The sequence below is a fragment of the Chiloscyllium punctatum genome, chromosome 2, assembly GCF_047496795.1.
Source record: "Chiloscyllium punctatum isolate Juve2018m chromosome 2, sChiPun1.3, whole genome shotgun sequence".
NCBI lineage: Eukaryota > Metazoa > Chordata > Chondrichthyes > Orectolobiformes > Hemiscylliidae > Chiloscyllium > Chiloscyllium punctatum.
Genome location: NC_092740.1, coordinates 25237 through 51077, shown reverse-complemented (window position 1 = coordinate 51077; position 25841 = coordinate 25237). Strand labels below are relative to the sequence as shown.

General features: G+C 61.3%; 1 protein-coding gene across 1 annotated transcript in view; it reads right to left on the bottom strand.

Moving 5' to 3' along the window:
* LOC140493638 (receptor-type tyrosine-protein phosphatase mu-like) overlaps positions 1–25841 on the bottom strand; it is a gene marked incomplete at its 5' end in the record, with an annotated part of 88766 nt that overhangs the window by 42703 nt on the left and 20222 nt on the right. The window contains one exon of the mRNA XM_072592303.1: positions 1612–1747. Coding sequence (XP_072448404.1) covers positions 1612–1747 — 136 coding nt within the window. The remainder of the gene's footprint in view (positions 1–1611; positions 1748–25841) is intronic.

The window sequence follows — 25841 nt, the reverse complement described above, 5'->3', positions numbered from 1 at the left end:
AGAGAAAAAGACTGGAAGAGAGGGAGAAAGAGGGCAGAGAGAGAGAGAGAGAGAGAGAGAGAGAAAGAGGGAGGGAGGGAGAGAGAGAGAGAGAGAGAGAGAAACAGGGAGAGAGAAAGGGAGTGGGAGAGAGTGTGGAAGCTGTTTTCACTGGCTTGCTTGTCTGCAGCCATTTTAGTCAGTCATGATGTTGTTCTCAGCTGACTTGGCCCCTGCCCTGGGCGGTCCTGTCATAATAGAACTTTCTGTATCAACCACATAACCTCTGCCCATTTATCTGCAACCACCCGCATTGACCCAAGGTCTGAGAACAATATATTGTTATATACAGTTTTAGAAAGCTGACCTCAGACTCTGCGTGGTGGTTGCCATGTAGGCCATCTACAGATTATCTGTGGTTCAGCTCAGCTACTTCAGCTGCTGTACGGTGTAAATCCACGGCGATCTGGAGTAACACTGGACCATACAAAGGAAAGGTGTGCTCCCCGTCATATCGCACAATAAAGTTTGTCAATGCTCCAGGTCTGAGTCAGGAGAATTTCTTCAACAGAGACAGAGAGAGAGAGAGAAGGGGAGAAACAGGGAGGGGGAGAGAAAGAGAGAAAGAGAGAGAGAGGGGGAGAGAGAGGGAAAGAGAGATAAAGGGAGAGGGAGAGAGCGAGGGAGAAAGAGGGGGAGAGAGAAAGGAACTGTGAAACAGAGAGGTGGAACTTCTCTCTGACAATCTCTCTCCTGGGTTCACTCTTCCCGTTCCCTCTCTCCGGGATCCACATATGGGCAGGGTCTGCTTCCTCACTTCCCTGGAGTCAATGTTCCCTCCCCCAAGTTACATCCTTTCCTTGCCTCAGGGTCTCCTCACCCTCGGGGTCCCTCACCCTCAGGGTCTCTCCCCCTCCCTCAGGGTCTCCCCTCCCTCAGGGTCCCCCTCCCTCAGGGTTTCTCCCCTCCCTCAGGGTCCCCCTCCCTCAGGGTCTCTCCCCCTCCCTCAGGGTCTCTCCCCTCCCTCAGGGTCCCCCTCCCTCAGGGTCTCTCCCCCTCCCTCAGGGTCCCCCTCCCTCAGGGTCTCTCCCCCTCCCTCAGGGTCTCTCCCCTCCCTCAGGGTCCCCCTCCCTCAGGGTCTCTCCCCTCCCTCAGGGTCTCTCCCCCTCCCTCAGGGTCTCTCCCCTCCCTCAGGGTCCCCCTCCCTCAGGGTCTCTCCCCTCCCTCAGGGTCTCCCCTTCCTCAGGGTCTCTCCCCTCCCTCAGGGTCTCTCCCCCTCCCTCAGGGTCCCCCTCCCTCAGGGTCTCCCCTCCCTCAGGGTCTCTCCCCCTCCCTCAGGGTCCCCCTCCCTCAGGGTCTCTCCCCTCCCTCAGGGTCTCTCCCCCTCCCTCAGGGTCTCTCCCCCTCCCTCAGGGTCCCCCTCCCTCAGGGTCTCTCCCCCTCCCTCAGGGTCTCTCCCCTCCCTCAGGGTCTCTCCCCTCCCTCAGGGTCCCCCTCCCTCAGGGTCTCTCCCCCTCCCTCAGGGTCTCTCCCCCTCCCTCAGGGTCTCTCCCCTCCCTCAGGGTCTCTCTCCCTCCCTCAGGGTCTCCTCCCAGAGGTAGGGGGAAAGGGGAGAGGAGTGTATGCACTCACCTGGGTCTGTACCATGTGGGGCCGTTTCTTGCGCATACCCTCTACACAGGTGAACACATCGACCTTTCCATCTTCATCCGCCATCTTGAGAAGGTAATCGATGGCGATGAACGTTCCAGTCCGGCCGACTCCAGCACTGTCCAAACACCCAGCATCAGACTGCGCCCCAGCCCCAACACGGACCCACACGCCCAACACGGACCCACACCCCCAACACGGACCCCTCACACGGACCCACACACCCAACACGGACCCACACCCCCAACACGGACCCACACACCCAACACGGACCCACACCCCCAACACGGACCCACACACCCAACACGGACCCACACCCCCAACACGGACCCACACACCAACACGGACCCACACACCCAACACGGACCCCGCACACGGACACACATCCCCAACACGGACCCCTCACACGGACCCACACCCCCAACATGGACCCCGTACACGGACCCACACCCCCAACACGGACTCCGCACACGGACACACACCCCCAACATGGACCCCGCACACGGACCCACACCCCCAACACGGACCCACACGCCCAACACGGACCCACACCCCCAACACGGACCCCTCACACGGACCCACACCCCCAACACGGACCCACACCCCCAACACGGACCCACACCCCAACACGGACCCACACCCCAACACGGACCCCTCACACAGACCCACATCCCCAACACGTACCCCGCACACGGACCCACACCCCCAACACGGACCCACACGCCCAACACGGACCCCTCACACGGACCCACACCCCCAACACGGACCCACACCCCAACACGGACCCACACCCCCAACACGGACCCCTCACACAGATCCACACCCCCAACACGGACCCCTCACACGGACCCACACCCCCAACACGGACCCCTCACACGGACCCACACCCCCAACACGGACCCCTCACACAGACCCACACCCCCAACAAGGACCCCTCACACGGACCCACACCCCAACACGGACCCCTCACACAGACCCACACCCCCAACACGGAACCCTCACACGGACCCACACCCCCAACACGGACCCCTCACACAGACCCACACCCCCAACACGGACTCCGCACATGGACCCACACCCCCAACATGGACCCCGTACACGGACCCACACCCCCAACACGGACTCCGCACACGGACACACACCCCCAACATGGACCCCGCACACGGACCCACACCCCCAACACGGACCCACACGCCCAACACGGACCCACACCCCCAACACGGACTCCGCACACGGACACACACCCCCAACATGGACCCCGCACACGGACCCACACCCCCAACACGGACCCACACGCCCAACACGGACCCACACCCCCAACACGGACCCCTCACACGGACCCACACCCCCAACACGGACCCACACCCCCAACACGGACCCACACCCCAACACGGACCCACACCCCAACACGGACCCCTCACACAGACCCACATCCCCAACACGTACCCCGCACACGGACCCACACCCCCAACACGGACCCACACGCCCAACACGGACCCCTCACACGGACCCACACCCCCAACACGGACCCACACCCCAACACGGACCCACACCCCCAACACGGACCCCTCACACAGATCCACACCCCCAACACGGACCCCTCACACGGACCCACACCCCCAACACGGACCCCTCACACGGACCCACACCCCCAACACGGACCCCTCACACAGACCCACACCCTCAACAAGGACCCCTCACACGGACCCACACCCCAACACGGACCCCTCACACAGACCCACACCCCCAACACGGAACCCTCACACGGACCCACACCCCCAACACGGACCCCTCACACAGACCCACACCCCCAACATGGACCCCGCACACGGACCCACACCCCCAACACGGACCCCGCACACGGACCCACACCCCCAATACGGACCCCTCACACGGACCCACACCCCAACACGGACCCCCCACACGGACCCACACCCCTAACATGGACCGCTCACACGGACCCACACCCCAACATGGACCCACACCCCTAACATGGACCCACACCCCAACACGGACCCACACCCCCAACACAGACCCCTCACACGGACCCACACCCCCAACACGGACCCCTCACACGGACCCACACTCCCAACAAGGACCCCTCACACGGACCCACACTCCCAACACGGACCCCTCACACGGACCCACACTCCCAACAAGGACCCCGCACACGGACCCACACCCCCAACAAGGACCCCTCACACGGACCCACACTCCCAACAAGGACCCCTCACACGGACCCACACCCCCCAACACGGACCCCGCACACGGACCCACACCCCCAATACGGACCCCTCACACGGACCCACACCCCAACACGGACCCCTCACACGGACCCACACCCCTAACATGGACCCCTCACACGGACCCACACCCCAACATGGACCCACACCCCTAACATGGACCCACACCCCCAACACGGACCCACACCCCCAACACGGACCCCGCACACGGACCAACACCCCCAACACGGACCCACACCCCTAACATGAACAAACACCCCAACACGGACCCCTCACATGGACCCACACCCCCAACAAGGACCCACACACGGACCCACCCCCAACACGGACCCTCACACGGACCCATACCCCCAACAAGGACCCCTCACACGGACCCACACTCCCAACAAGGACCCCTCACACGGACCCACACCCAACACGGACCCACACCCCCAATACAGACACACACCCCCAACACAGACCCACACCCCAAGACGGACACACACCCCAACACGGACACCCCCCCCCAATACAGACACACACCCCCAACACAGACCCACACACCCAACACGCACCCACACCCCAACACGGACCCACACCCCAACACGGACCCACACCCCAACACGAACCCACACCCCCAACACGGACCCACACCCCAACACGAACCCACACCTCCAACACGGACCCACACCCCCAACACAGACCCACACCCAACACGAACCCACAACCCCAACACAGACCCACACCCCCAACAGAGACCCACATCCCCAACACGGACCCACACTCCAACACGGACCCACACCCCCAACACAGACCCACACCCCCAACACGGACCCACACCCCCAACACAGACCCACACCCCCAACACGGACCCACACCCCCAACACGGACCCACACCCCCAACACGGACCCACACCCCAACACGGACCCACATCCCCAACACGGACCCACATCCCCAGCACGGACCCACACCCCAACACGGACCCATACCCCCAACACGGACCCACACCCCAACACGGACCCACACCCCCAACAAAGACCCACACCCCCAACACGGACACACACCCCAACACGGACACCCCCCCCCAATACAGACACACACCCCCAACACAGACCCACACACCCAACACGGACCCACACCCCAACACGGACCCACACCCCAACACGGACTCACACCCCAACATGAACCCACACCCCCAACACAGACCCACACCCCAACACGAACCCACACCCCCAACACGGACCCACACCCCAACACAGACCCACACCCCAACACGAACCCACACCCCCAACACGGACCCACACCCCCAACAGAGACCCACATCCCCAACACGGACCCACACCCCAACACGGACCCACACCCCCAACACAGACCCACACCCCCAACACGGACCCACACCCCCAACACAGACCCACACCCCCAACACGGACCCACACCCCCAACACGGACCCACACCCCAACACGGACCCACACCCCAACACGGACCCACATCCCCAGCACGGACCCACACCCCAACACGGACCCATACCCCCAACACGGACCCACACCCCAACACGGACCCACACCCCCAACAAACACCCACACCCCCAACACGGACACACACCCCAACACGGACCCACATCCCCAACACAGACACACACCCCAACACAGACCCACACTCAACACGGACCCACACCTCAACATGGACCCACACCCCCAACACGGACCCACACCCCCAACACGGACACACACCCCAACACAGACCCACACCCCCAACATGGACCCACATCCCCAACACGGACCCACACCCCAACACGGACCCACACCCAACACGGACCCACACCCAACACGGACCCACACCCCCAACACGGGCCAACACCCCAACACAGACCCACACCCAACATGGACCCACACCTCAACACGGACCCACACCCCAACACGGACCCACACTCCAACACGAACCCACACCCCAACACAGACCCACACCCCCAACACGGACCCACACCCCAACACGGACCCACACCCCCAACACGGACCCACACCCCCAACACGGACCCACACCCCCAACACGGACATACACCCCAACACGGACCCACACCCCCAACACGGACCCACATCCCCAACACGGACCCACACCCCCAACACGGACACACAACCCAACACGGACCCACACCCCCAACACAGACACACACCCCAACACAGACCCACACCCCAACACGGACCCACACCCCAACACAGACCCACACCCCCAACACAGACCCACAACCTAATACGGACCCACACCCCCAACACGGACCCACACCTCCAACACGGACACACACCCCCAACACAGACCCACACCCCAACACGGACCCACAACTGCAACACGGACCCACACCCCAACACGGACCCACACCCCAACACAGACCCACACCCCAACACGGACCCACACCCCCAACACAGACACACACCCCAACACAGACCCACACCCCAACACGGACCCACACCCCAACACAGACCCACACCCCCAACACAGACACACACCACCAACACAGACACACACCCCAACACGGACCCACACCCCCAACACGGACCCACACCCCCAACACAGACACACACCCCAACACAGACCCACACCCAACATGGACCCACACCTCAACACGGACCCACACCCCCAACACGGACACACACCCCAACACAGACCCACACCCCCAACACGGATCCACATCCCCAACACGGACCCACACCCCCAACACGGACACACACCCCAACACAGACCCACACCCCAACACAGACCCACACCCCCAACACGGACCCACACCCCAACACGGACCCACACCCCCAACACGGACCCACACCCCCAACACGGACCCACACCCCCAACACGGACACACACCCCAACACGGACCCACACCCCCAACACGGACCCACACCCCAACACGGACCCACACTCCAACACGAACCCACACCCCCAACACAGACCCACACCCCCAACACGGACCCACACCCCAACACGGACCCACACCCCCAACACGGACCCACACCCCCAACACGGACCCACACCCCCAACACGGACACACACCCCAACACGGACCCACACCCCCAACACCGACCCACATCCCCAACACGGACCCACACCCCCAACACGGACACACACCCCAACACGGACCCACACCCCCAACACAGACACACACCCCAACACAGACCCACACCCCAACACGGACCCACACCCCAACACAGACCCACACCCCCAACACAGACCCACAACCTAATACGGACCCACACCCCCAACACGGACCCACACCTCCAACACGGACACACACCCCCAACACAGACCCACACCCCAACACGGACCCACAACCGCAACACGGACCCACACCCCAACACGGACCCACACCCCAACACAGACCCACACCCCAACACGGACCCACACCCCCAACACAGACACACACCCCAACACAGACCCACACCCCAACACGGACCCACACCCCAACACAGACCCACACCCCCAACACAGACACACACCACCAACACAAACACACACCCCAACACGGACCCACACCCCCAACACGGACCCACACCCCCAACACAGACACACACCCCAACACAGACCCACACCCAACATGGACCCACACCTCAACACGGACCCACACCCCCAACACGGACACACACCCCAACACAGACCCACACCCCCAACACGGATCCACATCCCCAACACGGACCCACACCCCCAACACGGACACACACCCCAACACAGACCCACACCCCCAACATGGACCCACACCCCCAACACGGACCCACACCCCAACACAGACCCACACCCAACACGGACCCACACCCAACACGGACCCACACCCAACACGGACCCACACCCCCAACACAGACCCACAACCCCAACACGGACCCACAACCCAACACGGACCCACACCCCCAACACGGACCCACACCCCCAACACGGACACACACCCCAACACGGACCCACACCCCCAACACGGACCCACATCCCCAACACGGACCCACACCCCCAACACGGACACACACCCCAACACGGACCCACACCCCACACACAGACACACACCCCAACACAGACCCACACCCCAACACAGACCCACATCCAACATGGACCCACACCTAAACACGGACCCACACCCCCAACACGGACACACACCCCAACACAGACCCACACCCCAACACAGACCCACACCCCAACACGGATCCACATCCCCAACACGGACCCACACCCCAACACAGACCCACACCCCCAACACGGATCCACATCCCCAACACGGACCCACACCCCCAACACAGACACACACCCCAACATGGACCCACACCCCCACCACGGACACACACCCCAACACAGACCCACACCCCAACACAGACCCACACCACCAACAGGGACCCACATCCCCAACATGGACCCACACCCCAACACGGACCCACACCCAACACGGACCCACACCCAACACGGACCCACACCCCCAACACGGACCCACACCCAACACAGACCCACACCCCCAACACAGACCCACACCCCCAACACAGACCCACAACCTAATACGGACCCACACCCCCAATACAGACCCACACCCCCAACACGGACACACACCCCAACACGGACACACACCCCAACACAGACCCACACCCCAACACAGACCCACACCCCAACACAGACCCACACCACCAACTTGGACCCACATCCCCAACACGGACACACACCCCAACACAGACCCACACCCCAACACGGACCCACACCCGCAACACGGACCCACACCCCAACACAGACCCACACCCCAACACGGACCCACACCCCCAACACAGACACACACCCCAACACAGACCCACACCCCAACACGGACCCACACCCAACACAGACCCACATCCCCAACACGGACCCACACCCAACACAGACCCACACCCCAACACAGACCCACCCCCCCAACATGGAACCACATCCCCAACACAGACCCACACCCCAACACAGACCCACATCCAACATGGACCCACACCTAAACACGGACCCACACCCCCAACACGGACACACACCCCAACACAGACCCACACCCCAACACAGACCCACACCCCAACACGGATCCACATCCCCAACACGGACCCACACCCCAACACAGACCCACACCCCCAACACGGATCCACATCCCCAACACGGACCCACACCCCCAACACAGACACACACCCCAACATGGACCCACACCCCCACCACGGACACACACCCCAACACAGACCCACAGCCCAACACAGACCCACACCACCAACAGGGACCCACATCCCCAACACGGACCCACACCCCAACACGGACCCACACCCAACACGGACCCACACCCAACACGGACCCACACCCCCAACACGGACCCACACCCAACACAGACCCACACCCCCAACACAGACCCACACACCCAACACAGACCCACAACCTAATACGGACCCACACCCCCAATACGGACCCACACCCCCAACACGGACACACACCCCAACACAGACCCACACCCCAACACAGACCCACACCCCAACACAGACCCACACCACCAACATGGACCCACATCCCCAACACGGACCCACACCCCAACACAGACACACACCCCAACACAGACCCACACCCCAACACGGACCCACACCCAACACAGACCCACATCCCCAACACGGACCCACACCCCCAACACAGACACACACCCCAACACAGACCCACACCCCAACACGGACCCACACCACCAACAGGGACCCACATCCCCAACACGGACCCACACCCCAACACAGACCCACACCCCCAACACGGATCCACATCCCCAACACGGACCCACACCCCCAACACAGACACACACCCCAACATGGACCCACACCCCCACCACGGACACACACCCCAACACAGACCCACACCCCAACACAGACCCACACCACCAACAGGGACCCACATCCCCAACACGGACCCACACCCCAACACAGACCCACACCACCAACAGGGACCCACATCCCCAACACGGACCCACACCACCAACAGGGACCCACATCCCCAACACGGACCCACACCCCAACACGGGCCCACACCCAACACGGACCCACACCCAACACGGACCCACACCCCCAACACGGACCCACACCCAACACAGACCCACACCCCCAACACAGACCCACACCCCCAACACAGACCCACACCCCCAACACAGACCCACAACCTAATACAGACCCACACCCCCAATACGGACCCACACCCCCAACACGGACACACACCCCAACACAGACCCACACCCCAACACAGACCCACACCCCAACACAGACCCACACCACCAACATGGACCCACATCCCCAACACGGACACACACCCCAACACAGACCCACACCCCCAACACGGACCCACACCCACAACACGGACCCACACCCCAACACAGACCCACACCCCAACACGGACCCACACCCCCAACACAGACACACACCCCAACACAGACCCACACCCCAACACGGACCCACACCCAACACAGACCCACATCCCCAACACGGACCCACACCCCCAACACAGACACACACCCCAACACAGACCCACACCCAACATGGACCCACACCTCAACACGGACCCACACCCCCTACACGTACACACACCCCAACACAGACCCACACCCCAACACAGACCCACCCCCCCAACATGGATCCACATCCCCAACACGGACCCACACCCCCAACACGGACACACACCCCAACACGGACCCACACCCCCAACACGGACACACACCCCAACACAGACCCACACCCCAAGTCAGACCCACACCCCCAACATGGATCCACATCCCCAACACGGACCCACACCCCAACACGGACCCACACCCAACACGGACCCACACCCAACATGGACCCACACCCAACACGGACCCACACCCCCAACACAGACCCACACCCCCAACACGGACCCACACACCCAACATGGACCCACACCCCAACACGGACCCACACCCCCAACACAGACCCACACCCCCAACACAGACACACACCCACAACACAGACACACACCCCCAACACAGACCCACACCCCAACACGGACCCACACCCCCAACACAGACCCACACGCCCAACACGGACCCACACCCCAACACGGACCCACACCCCCAACACGGACCCACACCCCAAACACGGACCCACACCCCCAACGCAGACCCACACCCCCAACACGGACCCATACCCCCAACACAGACGCACACCCCAACACGGACCCACACCCCAACACGGACCCACACACCCAACACGGACCCACACCCCAACACGGACCCACACCCCCAACACGGACCCACATCCCAAACACGGACCCACATCCCTAACACGGATCCCACACACGGACCCACACCCCAACATGGACCCACACCCCCAACACGGACCCACGCCCTAAACATGGACCCCTCACGTTGACCCCAGACACTGACCCTGCACGCTGACCCTGCACACTAACCCCTCACACTGACCCTGCACACTGACCCGTCACACTGACCCTGCACATTGACCCCTCACACTGACCCCACACACTGATCCCCTCACACTGATCCCCTCACACTGACCCCCGCACACTGACCCTGCACATTGACCCCTCACACTGACCCCTCACACTGACGCCTCACACTGAACCCGCACACTGACCCCGCACACTGATCCCCTCACACTGACCCTTCACATTGACCCCTCACACTGATCCCCTCACACTGACCCTCACACTGACACCTCACACTGACCCCGCACACTGATCCCCTCACACTGACCATTCACATTGACCCCTCACACTGATCCCCTCACACTGACCCGTCACATTGACCCCTCACACTGACCCTGCACACTGACCCTGCACACTGACCACTAACACTGACCCCTCACAATAACCCTGCACATTGACCCCTCACACTGACCCTTCACATTGACCCCTCACACTGACCCCTCACACTGACCCCTCACATGACCCGTCACAGTGACCCGCACACTGACGCCTCACACTGACCCCGCACACTGACCCCTCACACTGACCCTGCACACTGACCCCTCACACTGACCCCTCACACTAACCCTGCACATTGACCCCTCACACTGACCCTTCACATTGACCCCTCACACTGACCCCGCACACTGATCCCGCACACTGACCCCTCACACTGACCCCTTCACACTGACCCCTCACACTGACCCCTCACATGACCCATCACAGTGACCCGCACACTGACCCCTCACACTGACCCCTCACACTGACCCCCTCACACTGACCCCTCACACTGACCCCCTCACACTGACCCCTCACACTAACCCTGCACATTGACCCCTCACACTGACCCTTCACATTGACCCCTCACACTGACCCCGCACACTGATCCCGCACACTGACCCCTCACACTGACCCCCTCACACTGACCCCTCACACTGACCCCTCACATGACCCGTCACAGTGACCCGCACACTGACCCCGCACACTGACCCCGCATACTGACCCCCGCACACTGACCCTGCACACTGACCCCTCACACTGACCCCTCACACTGACCCTGCACACTGACCCCGCACATTGAACCCTCACACTGACCCTTCACATTGACCCCTCACACTGACCCCGCACACAGACCTCTCACACTGATCCCCTCACACTGACCCCGCACACTGACCCCCGCACACTGACCCTGCACATTGACCCCTCACACTGACCCCTCATACTGACCCTGCACACTGACTCCTCACACTGACCCCTCACACTGATCCTGCACATTGACCCCTCACCCTGACCCTTCACATTGACCCCTCACACTGACCCCGCACACTGATCCCACACACTGACCCCCTCACACTGACCTCTCACACTGACCCCTCACATGACCCCTCACAGTGACCCGCACACTGACGCCGCACACTGACCCCCGCACACTGACCCCCGCACACTGACCCCTCACACTGACACCTCAAACTGACCCTGCACACTGACCCCTCACACCGACCCCCTCACACTGACCCCTCACACTGACCCCTCATACTGACCCTGCACACTGACCCTGCATACTGACCCCTCACTCTGATCCCTCACACTGATCTGCACTCTGACCTCTCACACTGACCCCTCACACTGACCCCTCACACTGGCCCCTCACACTGATCTGCACTGTGACCTCTCACACTGACCCCTCACACTGACCCTGCACACTGCCCCCGTCACACTGACCCCTCACACTGACCCTGCACACTGACCCCTCACACTGACCCCGCACACTGACCCCGCACACTGACCCCACAAACTGACCCCGCAAACTGACCCTGCACACTGACCCCTCGCACTGACCCCGCACACTGATCCCCTCACACTGACCCTTCACATTGACCTCTCCCACTGATCCCGCACACTGACCCCTCACACTGACCCCGCACACTGACCCTGCACACTGACCCTGTACACTGACCCCTCACACTGACCCCGCACACTGACCCCTCATACTGACCCTGCATACTGACCCCTCACACTGATCCTGCATACTGACCCCTCACACTGACCCCTCACACTGATCTGCACTCTGACCTCTCACACTGACCCCTCACACTGACCTGCACACTGACGCCTCACACTGACCCCTCACACTGACCTTGCACGCTGACCCCTCACATGACCCGTCACACTGACCCGCACACTGACCCTGCACACTGACCACACACACTGACGCCTCACACTGACCCCGCACACTGACCACTCACACTGACCCTTCACATTGACCCCTCACACTGACCCCGCACACTGATCCCGCACACTGACCCCTCACACTAACCCCCTCACACTGACCCCTCACATGACCCATCACAGTGACCCGCACACTGACCCCTCACACTGACCCCTCACACTGACCCCCTCACACTGACCCCTCACACTAACCCTGCACATTGACCCCTCACACTGACCCTTCACATTGACCCCTCACACTGACCCCGCACACTGACCCCCTCACACTGACCCCTCACACTGACCCCTCACACTGACCCCCTCACACTGACCCCTCACACTGACCCTTCACATTGACCCCTCACACTGACCCCGCACACTGATCCCGCACACTGACCCCTCACATTGACCCACTCACACTGACCCCTCACACTGACCCCTCACATGACCCATCACAGTGACCCGCACACTGACCCCTCACACTGACCCCTCACACTGACCCCCTCACACTGACCCCTCACACTGACCCCTCACACTGACCCCCTCACACTGACCCCTCACACTAACCCTGCACATTGACCCCTCACACTGACCCTTCACATTGACCCCTCACACTGACCCCGCACACTGATCCCGCACACTGACCCCTCACACTGACCCCCTCACACTGACCCCACACACTGACCCCGCATACTGACCCTGCATACTGACCCCTCACACTGATCCTGCATACTGACCCCTCACACTGACCCCTCACACTGATCTGCACTCTGACCTCTCACACTGACCCCTCACACTGACCTGCACACTGACCCCGCACACTGACCCCTCACACTGACCTTGCACGCTGACCCCTCACATGACCCGTCACACTGACCCGCACACTGACCCTGCACACTGACCACTCACACTGACGCCTCACACTGACCCCCGCACACTGACCCCTCACACTGACCCTTCACATTGACCCCTCACACTGACCCCCTCACACTGACCCCTCACACTGACCCCTCACATGACCCATCACAGTGACCCGCACACTGACCCCTCACACTGACCCCTCACACTGACCCCCTCACACTGACCCCTCACACTGACCCCTCACACTGACCCCCTCACACTGACCCCTCACACTAACCCTGCACATTGACCCCTCACACTGACCCTTCACATTGAACCCTCACACTGACCCCGCACACTGATCCCGCACACTGACCCCTCACACTGACCCCCTCACACTGACCCCTCACACTGACCCCTCACATGACCTGTCACAGTGACCCGCACACTGACCCCGCACACTGACCCCGCATACTGACCCCCGCACACTGACCCTGCACACTGACCCCTCACACTGACCCCTCACACTGACCCTGCACACTGACCCCGCACATTGACCCCTCACACTGACCCTTCACATTGACCCCTCACACTGATCCCGCACACAGACCTCTCACACTGATCCCCTCACACTGACCCCGCACACTGACCCCGCACACTGACCCCCGCACACTGACCCTGCACATTGACCCCTCACACTGACCCCTCATACTGACCCTGCACACTGACTCCTCACACTGACCCCTCACACTGACCCTGCACATTGACCCCTCAGCCTGACCCTTCACATTGACCCCTCACACTGACCCCGCACACTGATCCCACACACTGACCCCCTCACACTGACCTCTCACACTGACCCCTCACATGACCCCTCACAGTGACCCGCACACTGACGCCGCACACTGACCCCCGCACACTGACCCCCGCACACTGACCCCTCACACTGACCCCTCAAACTGACCCTGCACACTGACCCCTCACACCGACCCCCTCACACTGACCCCTCACACTGACCCCTCATACTGACCCTGCACACTGACCCTGCATACTGACCCCTCACTCTGATCCCTCACACTGATCTGCACTCTGACCTCTCACACTGACCACTCACACTGACCCCTCACACTGACCCTGCACACTGGCCCCTCACACTGATCTGCACTGTGACCTCTCACACTGACCCCTCACACTGACCCTGCACACTGCCCCCGTCACACTGACCCCTCACACTGACCCTGCACACTGACCCCTCACACTGACCCCGCACACTGACCCCGCACACTGACCCCACAAACTGACCCCGCAAACTGACCCCACACACTGATCCCCTCACACTGACCCTTCACATTGACCTCTCCCACTGATCCCGCACACTGACCCCTCACACTGACCCCGCACACTGACCCTGCACACTGACCCTGCACACTGACCCCTCACACTGACCCCGCACACTGACCCCTCATACTGACCCTGCATACTGACCCCTCACACTGATCCTGCATACTGACCCTTCACACTGACCCCTCACACTGATCTGCACTCTGACCTCTCACACTGACCCCTCACACTGACCTGCACACTGACGCCTCACACTGACCCCTCACACTGACCTTGCACGCTGACCCCTCACATGACCCGTCACACTGACCCGCACACTGACCCTGCACACTGACCACTCACACTGACACCTCACACTGACCCCGCACACTGACCACTCACACTGAGCCTGCACACTGACCCCGCACACTGACCCCTCACACCGACCCTGCACATTGTCCCCTCACACTGACACCTCACACCGACCCTGCACACTGACCACTCACACTGACCCTACACATTGACCCCTCACACTGACCCCTCACACTGATCCAGCACATTGGCCCCTCACACTGACCCTGCACATTGGCCCCTCACACTGACCCCGCATACTGACCCCTCACACTGACACTGCACATTGACCCCTCACACTGACCCTGAACACTGACCACTCACAATGACCCCTCACACTAACCCTGCACATTGACCCCTCACACTGACGCTTCACATTGACCCCTCACACTGACCCTGCACACTGATCCCGCACACTGACCCCCTCACACTGGCCCCTCACACTGACCCCTCACACTGACTCTGCACTCTGGCCCCTCACACTGACCCCGCAAACTGACCCCGCACACTGACCCCTCACACTGACACTGCACATTGTCCCCTCACATTGACCCCTCACACTGACCCTGCACACTGACCACTCACACTGACCCCTCACACTAACCCTGCACATTGACACCTCACATTGACCCTTCACATTGACCCCGCACACTGACCCTGCACACTGATCCCGCACACTGACCCCCTCACACTGACCCCCTCACACTGACCCCTCACATGACCCGTCACAGTGACCCGCACACTGACGCCTCACACTGACCCCGCACATTGACCCCGTACACTGACCCCGCACATTGACCCCTCACACTGACCCCTCACACTGACCCCTCACATGACCCGTCACAGTGACCCGCACACTGACGCCTCACACTGACCCCGCACATTGACCCCGTACACTGACCCCGCACATTGACCCCTCACACTGACCCCTCATACTGACCCTGCACACTGACCCTGCACACTGACCCCTCACACTGATCCCTCACACTGATCCCTCACACTGATCTGCACTCTGACCCCTCACACTGACCCCTCACACTGACCCGCACACTAACCCGCACACTGACCCTCCACACTGACCACTCACACTGACCCCTCACACTGACGCCCTCACACTGACCCCTCACACTGATCCCTCACACTGATCCCTCACACTGATCTGCACTCTGACCCCTCACACTGACCCCTCACATGACCCGTCACAGAGACCCGCACACTGACCCTGCACACTGACGCCTCACACTGACCCCCGCACACTGACCCCGCACACTGACCCTGCACACTGACCCCGCACATTGACCCCTCACACTGACCCCTCATACTGACCCTGCACACTGACCACTCACACTGACGCCTCACACTGACCCCTCATACTGACCCCTCACACTGATCTGCACTCTGACCCCTCACACTGACCCCTCACACTGCCCCCTCACACTGACACCTCACACTGACCCCTCACACTGACCCCTCACATTGCCCCCTCACACTGACCCCTCACATTGACCCCTCACACTGACCCTTCACATTGACCCCTCACACTGACCCCGCACACAGACCTCTCACACTGATTCCCTCACACTGACCCCGCACACTGACCCCGCACACTGACCCCCGCACACTGAAGCTGCACATTGACCCCTCACACTGACCCCTCATACTGACCCTGCACACTGACTCCTCACACTGACCCCTCACACTGACCCTGCACATTGACCCCTCACCCTGACCCTTCACATTGACCCCTCACACTGACCCCGCACACTGATCCCACACACTGACCCCCTCACACTGACCTCTCACACTGACCCCTCACATGACCCCTCACAGTGACCCGCACACTGACGCCGCACACTGACCCCCGCACACTGACCTCCGCACCCTGACCCTGCACACTGACCACTCACACTGACGCCTCACACTGACCCCGCACACTGACCACTCACACTGACCCTTCACATTGACCCCTCACACTGACCCCGCACACTGATCCCGCACACTGACCCCTCACACTGACCCCGCACACTGACCCCTCACACTAACCCCCTCACACTGACCCCTCACACTGACCCCTCACATGACCCATCACAGTGACCCGCACACTGACCCCTCACACTGACCCCTCACACTGACCCCCTCACACTGACCCCTCACACTGACCCCTCACACTGACCCCCTCACACTGACCCCTCACACTAACCCTGCACATTGACCCCTCACACTGACCCTTCACATTGACCCCTCACACTGACCCCGCACACTGATCCCGCACACTGACCCCTCACACTGACCCCCTCACACTGACACCGCACACTGACCCCTCATACTGACCCTGCATACTGACCCCTCACACTGATCCTGCATACTGACCCCTCACACTGACCCCTCACACTGATCTGCACTCTGACCTCTCACACTGACCCCTCACACTGACCTGCACACTGACGCCTCACACTGACCCCTCACACTGACCTTGCACGCTGACCCCTCACATGACCGGTCAGACTGACCCGCACACTGACCCTGCACACTGACCACTCACACTGACGCCTCACACTGACCCCGCACACTGACCCCTCACACTGACCCTTCACATTGACCCCTCACACTGACCCCGCACACTGATCCCGCACACTGACCCCTCACATTGACCCACTCACACTGACCCCTCACACTGACCCCTCACATGACCCATCACAGTGACCCGCACACTGACCCCTCACACTGACCCCTCACACTGACCCCCTCACACTGACCCCTCACACTGACCCCTCACACTGACCCCCTCACACTGACCCCTCACACTGACCCTTCACATTGACCCCTCACACTGACCCCGCACACTGATCCCGCACACTGACCCCTCACATTGACCCACTCACACTGACCCCTCACACTGACCCCTCACATGACCCATCACAGTGACCCGCACACTGACCCCTCACACTGACCCCTCACACTGACCCCCTCACACTGACCCCTCACACTGACCCCTCACACTGACCCCTCACACTGACCCCCTCACACTGACCCCTCACACTGACCCCTCACACTGACCCCCTCACACTGACCCCTCACACTGACCCTTCACATTGACCCCTCACACTGACCCCGCACACTGATCCCGCACACTGACCCCTCACACTGACCCCCTCACACTGACCCCTCACACTGACCCCTCACATGACCCGTCACAGTGACCCGCACACTGACCCCGCACACTGACCCCGCATACTGACCCCCGCACACTGACCCTGCACACTGACCCCTCACACTGACCCCTCACACTGACCCTGCACACTGACCCTGCACATTGACCCCTCACACTGACCCCTCATACTGACCCTGCACACTGACCCTGCACACTGACCCCTCACACTGATCCCTCACACTGATCCCTCACACTGATCTGCACTCTGACCCCTCACACTGACCCCTCACACTGACCCGCACACTGACCCGCACACTGACCCTCCACACTGACCACTCACACTGACCCCTCACACTGACGCCCTCACACTGACCCCTCACACTGATCCCTCACACTGATCCCTCACACTGATCTGCACTCTGACCCCTCACACTGACCCCTCACATGACCCGTCACAGAGACCCGCACACTGACCCTGCACACTGACCCCCGCACACTGACCCCGCACACTGACCCTGCACACTGACCCCGCACATTGACCCCTCACACTGACCCCTCATACTGACCATGCACACTGACCACTCACACTGACGCCTCACACTGACCCCTCATACTGACCCCTCACACTGATCTGCACTCTGACCCCTCACACTGACCCCTCACACTGCCCCCTCACACTGACACCTCACACTGACCCCTCACACTGACCCCTCACACTGCCCCCTCACACTGACCCCTCATATTGACCCCTCACACTGACCCTTCACATTGACCCCTCACACTGACCCCGCACACTGACCCCGCACACTGACCCCCGCACACTGACCCTGCACATTGACCCCTCACACTGACCCCTCATACTGACCCTGCACACTGACTCCTCACACTGACCCCTCACACTGACCCTGCACATTAACCCCTCACCCTGACCCTTCACATTGACCCCTCACACTGACCCCGCACACTGATCCCACACACTGACCCCCTCACACTGACCTCTCACACTGACCCCTCACACTGACCCCTCACAGTGACCCGCACACTGACGCCGCACACTGACCCCCGCACACTGACCCCCGCACACTGACCCCTCACACTGACCCCTCAAACTGACCCTGCACACTGACCCCTCACACCGACCCCCTCACACTGACCCCTCACACTGACCCCTCATACTGACCCTGCACACTGACCCTGCATACTGACCCCTCACTCTGATCCCTCACACTGATCTGCACTCTGACCTCTCACACTGACCCCTCACACTGACCCCTCACACTGACCCTGCACACTGCCCCCTCACACTGATCTGCACTGTGACCTCTCACACTGACCTCACAAACTGACCCCGCAAACTGACCCCACACACTGATCCCCTCACACTGACCCTTCACATTGACCTCTCCCACTGATCCCGCACACTGACCCCTCACACTGACCCCGCACACTGACCCTGCACACTGACCCCTCACACTGACCCCGCACACTGACCCCTCATACTGACCCTGCATACTGACCCCTCACACTGACCCCTCACACTGATCTGCACTCTGACCTCTCACACTGACCCCTCACACTGACCTGCACACTGACGCCTCACACTAACCCCTCACACTGACCTTGCACGCTGACCCCTCACATGACCCGTCACACTGACCCGCACACTGACCCTGCACACTGACCACTCACACTGACGCCTCACACTGACCCCGCACACTGACCACTCACACTGACCCTGAACACTGACCCTGCACACTGAGCCTGCACACTGACCCCGCACACTGACCCCTCACACCGACCCTGCACATTGACCCCTCACACTGACCCCTCACACCGACCCTGCACACTGACCACTCACAACGACCCTACACATTGATCCCTCACACTGACCCCTCACACTGATCCAGCACATTGGCCCCTCACGCTGACCCTGCACATTGGCCCCTCACACTGACCCCGCATACTGACCCCTCACACTGACACTGCACATTGACCCCTCACACTGACCCTGCACACTGACCACTCACAATGACCCCTCACACTAACCCTGCACATTGACCCCTCACACTGACCCTTCACATTGACCCCTCACACTGACCCTGCACACTGATCCCGCACACTGACCCCCTCACACTGGCCCCTCACACTGACCCCCGCACACTGACCCCTCACACTGACCCTTCACATTGACCCCTCACACTGACCCTGCACACTGGCCCCTCACACTGACCCCTCACACTGACTCTGCACTCTGGCCCCTCACACTGACCCCGCACACTGACCCCTCACACTGACACTGCACATTGACCCCTCACATTGACCCCTCACACTGACCCCCTCACACTGACCCCTCACATGACCCGTCACAGTGACCCGCACACTGACGCCTCACACTGACCCCGCACATTGGCCCCGTACACTGACCCCGCACATTGACCGCTCACACTGACCCCCTCACACTGACCCCCTCACACTGACCCCTCACATGACCCGTCACAGTGACCCGCACACTGACGCCTCACACTGACCCCGCACATTGGCCCCGTACACTGACCCCGCACATTGACCGCTCACACTGACCCCTCATACTGACCCTGCACACTGACCCTGCACACTGACCCCTCACACTGATCCCTCACACTGATCCCTCACACTGATCTGCACTCTGACCCCTCACACTGACCCCTCACACTGACCCGCACACTGACCCGCACACTGACCCTCCACACTGACCCCTCACACTGACCCCTCACACTGACGCTCTCACACTGACCCCTCACACTGATCACTCACACTGATCCCTCACACTGATCTGCACTCTGACCCCTCACACTGACCCCTCACATGTCCCGTCACAGAGACCCGCACACTGACCCTGCACACTGACGCCTCACACTGACCCCCGCACACTGACCCCGCACACTGACCCCTCACACTGACCCCTCATACTGACCCTGCACACTGACCACTCACACTGACGCCTCACACTGACCCCTCATACTGACCCCTCACACTGATCTGCACTCTGACCCCTCACACTGACCCCTCACACTGCCCCCTCACACTGACACCTCACACTGACCCCTCACACTGACCCCTCACACTGCCCCCTCACACTGACCCCTCACATTGACCCCCTCACACTGACCCTTCACATTGACCCCTCACACTGACCCCGCACACAGACCTCTCACACTGATCCCCTCACACTGACCCCGCACACTGACCCCGCACACTGACCCCCGCACACTGACCCTGCACATTGACCCCTCACACTGACCCCTCATACTGACCCTGCACACTGACTCCTCACACTGACCCCTCACACTGACCCCGCACACTGATCCCCGCACACTGACCCTTCACATTGACCCCTCACACTGACCCCGCACACTTATCCCACACACTGACCCCCTCACACTGACCTCTCACACTGACCCCTCACATGACCCCTCACAGTGACCCGCACACTGACGCCGCACACTGACCCCCGCACACTGACCCCCGCACACTGACCCTGCACACTGACCACTCACACTGACGCCTCACACTGACCCCTCACATTGACCCCTCACACTGACCCCGCACACTGATCCCGCACACTGACCCCTCACACTAACCCCCTCACACTGACCCCTCACACTGACCCCTCACATGACCCATCACAGTGACCCGCACACTGACCCCTCACACTGACCCCTCACACTGACCCCCTCACACTGACCCCTCACACTGACCCCTCACACTGACCCTTCACATTGACCCCTCACACTGACCCCGCACACTGATCCCGCACACTGACCCCTCACACTGACCCCCTCACACTGACCCCTCACACTGACCCCTCACATGACCCATCACAGTGACCCGCACACTGACCCCTCACACTGACCCCTCACACTGACCCCCTCACACTGACCCCTCACACTGACCCCTCACACTGACCCCCTCACACTGACCCCTCACACTAACCCTGCACATTGACCCCTCACACTGACCCTTCACATTGACCCCTCACACTGACCCCGCACACTGATCCCGCACACTGACCCCTCACACTGACCCCCTCACACTGACCCCTCACACTGACCCCTCACATGACCCGTCACAGTGACCCGCACACTGACCCCGCACACTGACCCCGCATACTGACCCCCGCACACTGACCCTGCACACTGACCCCTCACACTGACCCTTCACATTGACCCCTCACACTGACCCCGCACACAGACCTCTCACACTGATCCCCTCACACTGACCCCGCACACTGACCCCGCACACTGACCCCCGCACACTGACCCTGCACATTGACCCCTCACACTGACCCCTCATACTGACCCTGCACACTGACTATTCACACTGACCCCTCACACTGACCCCGCACACTGACCCCCGCACACTGACCCTTCACATTGACCCCTCACACTGACCCCGCACACTTATCCCACACACTGACCCCCTCACACTGACCTCTCACACTGACCCCTCACATGACCCCTCACAGTGACCCGCACACTGACGCCGCACACTGACCCCCGCACACTGACCCCCGCACACTGACCCTGCACACTGACCACTCACACTGACGCCTCACACTGACCCCTCACATTGACCCCTCACACTGACCCCGCACACTGATCCCGCACACTGACCCCTCACACTAACCCCCTCACACTGACCCCTCACACTGACCCCTCACATGACCCATCACAGTGACCCGCACACTGACCCCTCACACTGACCCCTCACACTGACCCCCTCACACTGACCCCTCACACTGACCCCTCACACTGACCCTTCACATTGACCCCTCACACTGACCCTGCACACTGGCCCCTCACACTGACCCCTCACACTGACTCTGCACTCTGGCCCCTCACACTGACCCCGCAAACTGACCCCGCACACTGACCCCTCACACTGACACTGCACATTGACCCCTCACATTGACCCCTCACACTGACCCTGCACACTGACCACTCACACTGACCCCTCACACTAACCCTGCACATTGACACCTCACATTGACCCTTCACATTGACCCCGCACACTGACCCTGCACACTGATCCCGCACACTGACCCCCTCACACTGACCCCCTCACACTGACCCCTCACATGACCCGTCACAGTGACCCGCACACTGACGCCTCACACTGACCCCGCACATTGGCCCCGTACACTGACCCCGCACATTGACCGCTCACACTGACCCCTCATACTGACCCTGCACACTGACCCTGCACACTGACCCCTCACACTGATCCCTCACACTGATCTGCACTCTGACCCCTCACACTGACCCCTCACACTGACCCGCACACTGACCCGCACACTGACCCTCCACACTGACCCCTCACACTGACCCCTCACACTGACGCTCTCACACTGACCCCTCACACTGATCACTCACACTGATCCCTCACACTGATCTGCACTCTGACCCCTCACACTGACCCCTCACATGTCCCGTCACAGAGACCCGCACACTGACCCTGCACACTGACGCCTCACACTGACCCCCGCACACTGACCCCGCACACTGACCCTGCACACTGACCCCTCACACTGACCCCTCATACTGACCCTGCACACTGACCACTCACACTGACGCCTCACACTGACCCCTCATACTGACCCCTCACACTGATCTGCACTCTGACCCCTCACACTGACCCCTCACACTGCCCCCTCACACTGACACCTCACACTGACCCCTCACACTGACCCCTCACACTGCCCCCTCACACTGACCCCTCACATTGACCCCTCACACTGACCCTTCACATTGACCCCTCACACTGACCCCGCACACAGACCTCTCACACTGATCCCCTCACACTGACCCCGCACACTGACCCCCGCACACTGACCCTGCACATTGACCCCTCACACTGACCCCTCATACTGACCCTGCACACTGACTCCTCACACTGACCCCTCACACTGACCCTGCACATTGACCCCTCACACTGACCCCGCACACTGACCCTGCACACTGACCCTGCACACTGACCCCTCACACTGACCCCGCACACTGACCCCTCATACTGACCCTGCATACTGACCCCTCACACTGATCCTGCATACTGACCCTTCACACTGACCCCTCACACTGATCTGCACTCTGACCTCTCACACTGACCCCTCACACTGACCTGCACACTGACGCCTCACACTGACCCCTCACACTGACCTTGCACGCTGACCCCTCACATGACCCGTCACACTGACCCGCACACTGACCACTCACACTGACGCCTCACACTGACCCCGCACACTGACCACTCACACTGACCCTGAACACTGACCCTGCACACTGAGCCTGCACACTGACCCCGCACACTGACCCCTCACACCGACCCTGCACATTGACCCCTCACACTGACCCCTCACACCGACCCTGCACACTGACCACTCACACCGACCCTACACATTGACCCCTCACACTGACCCCTCACACTGACCACTCACAATGACCCCTCACACTAACCCTGCACATTGACCCCTCACACTGACCCTTCACATTGACCCCTCACACTGACCCTGCACACTGATCCCGCACACTGACCCCCTCACACTGGCCCCTCACACTGACCCCCGCACACTGACCCCGCACACTGACCCTGCACACTGACCCCGCACATTGCCCCCTCACACTGACCCCTCATACTGACCCTGCACACTGACCACTCACACTG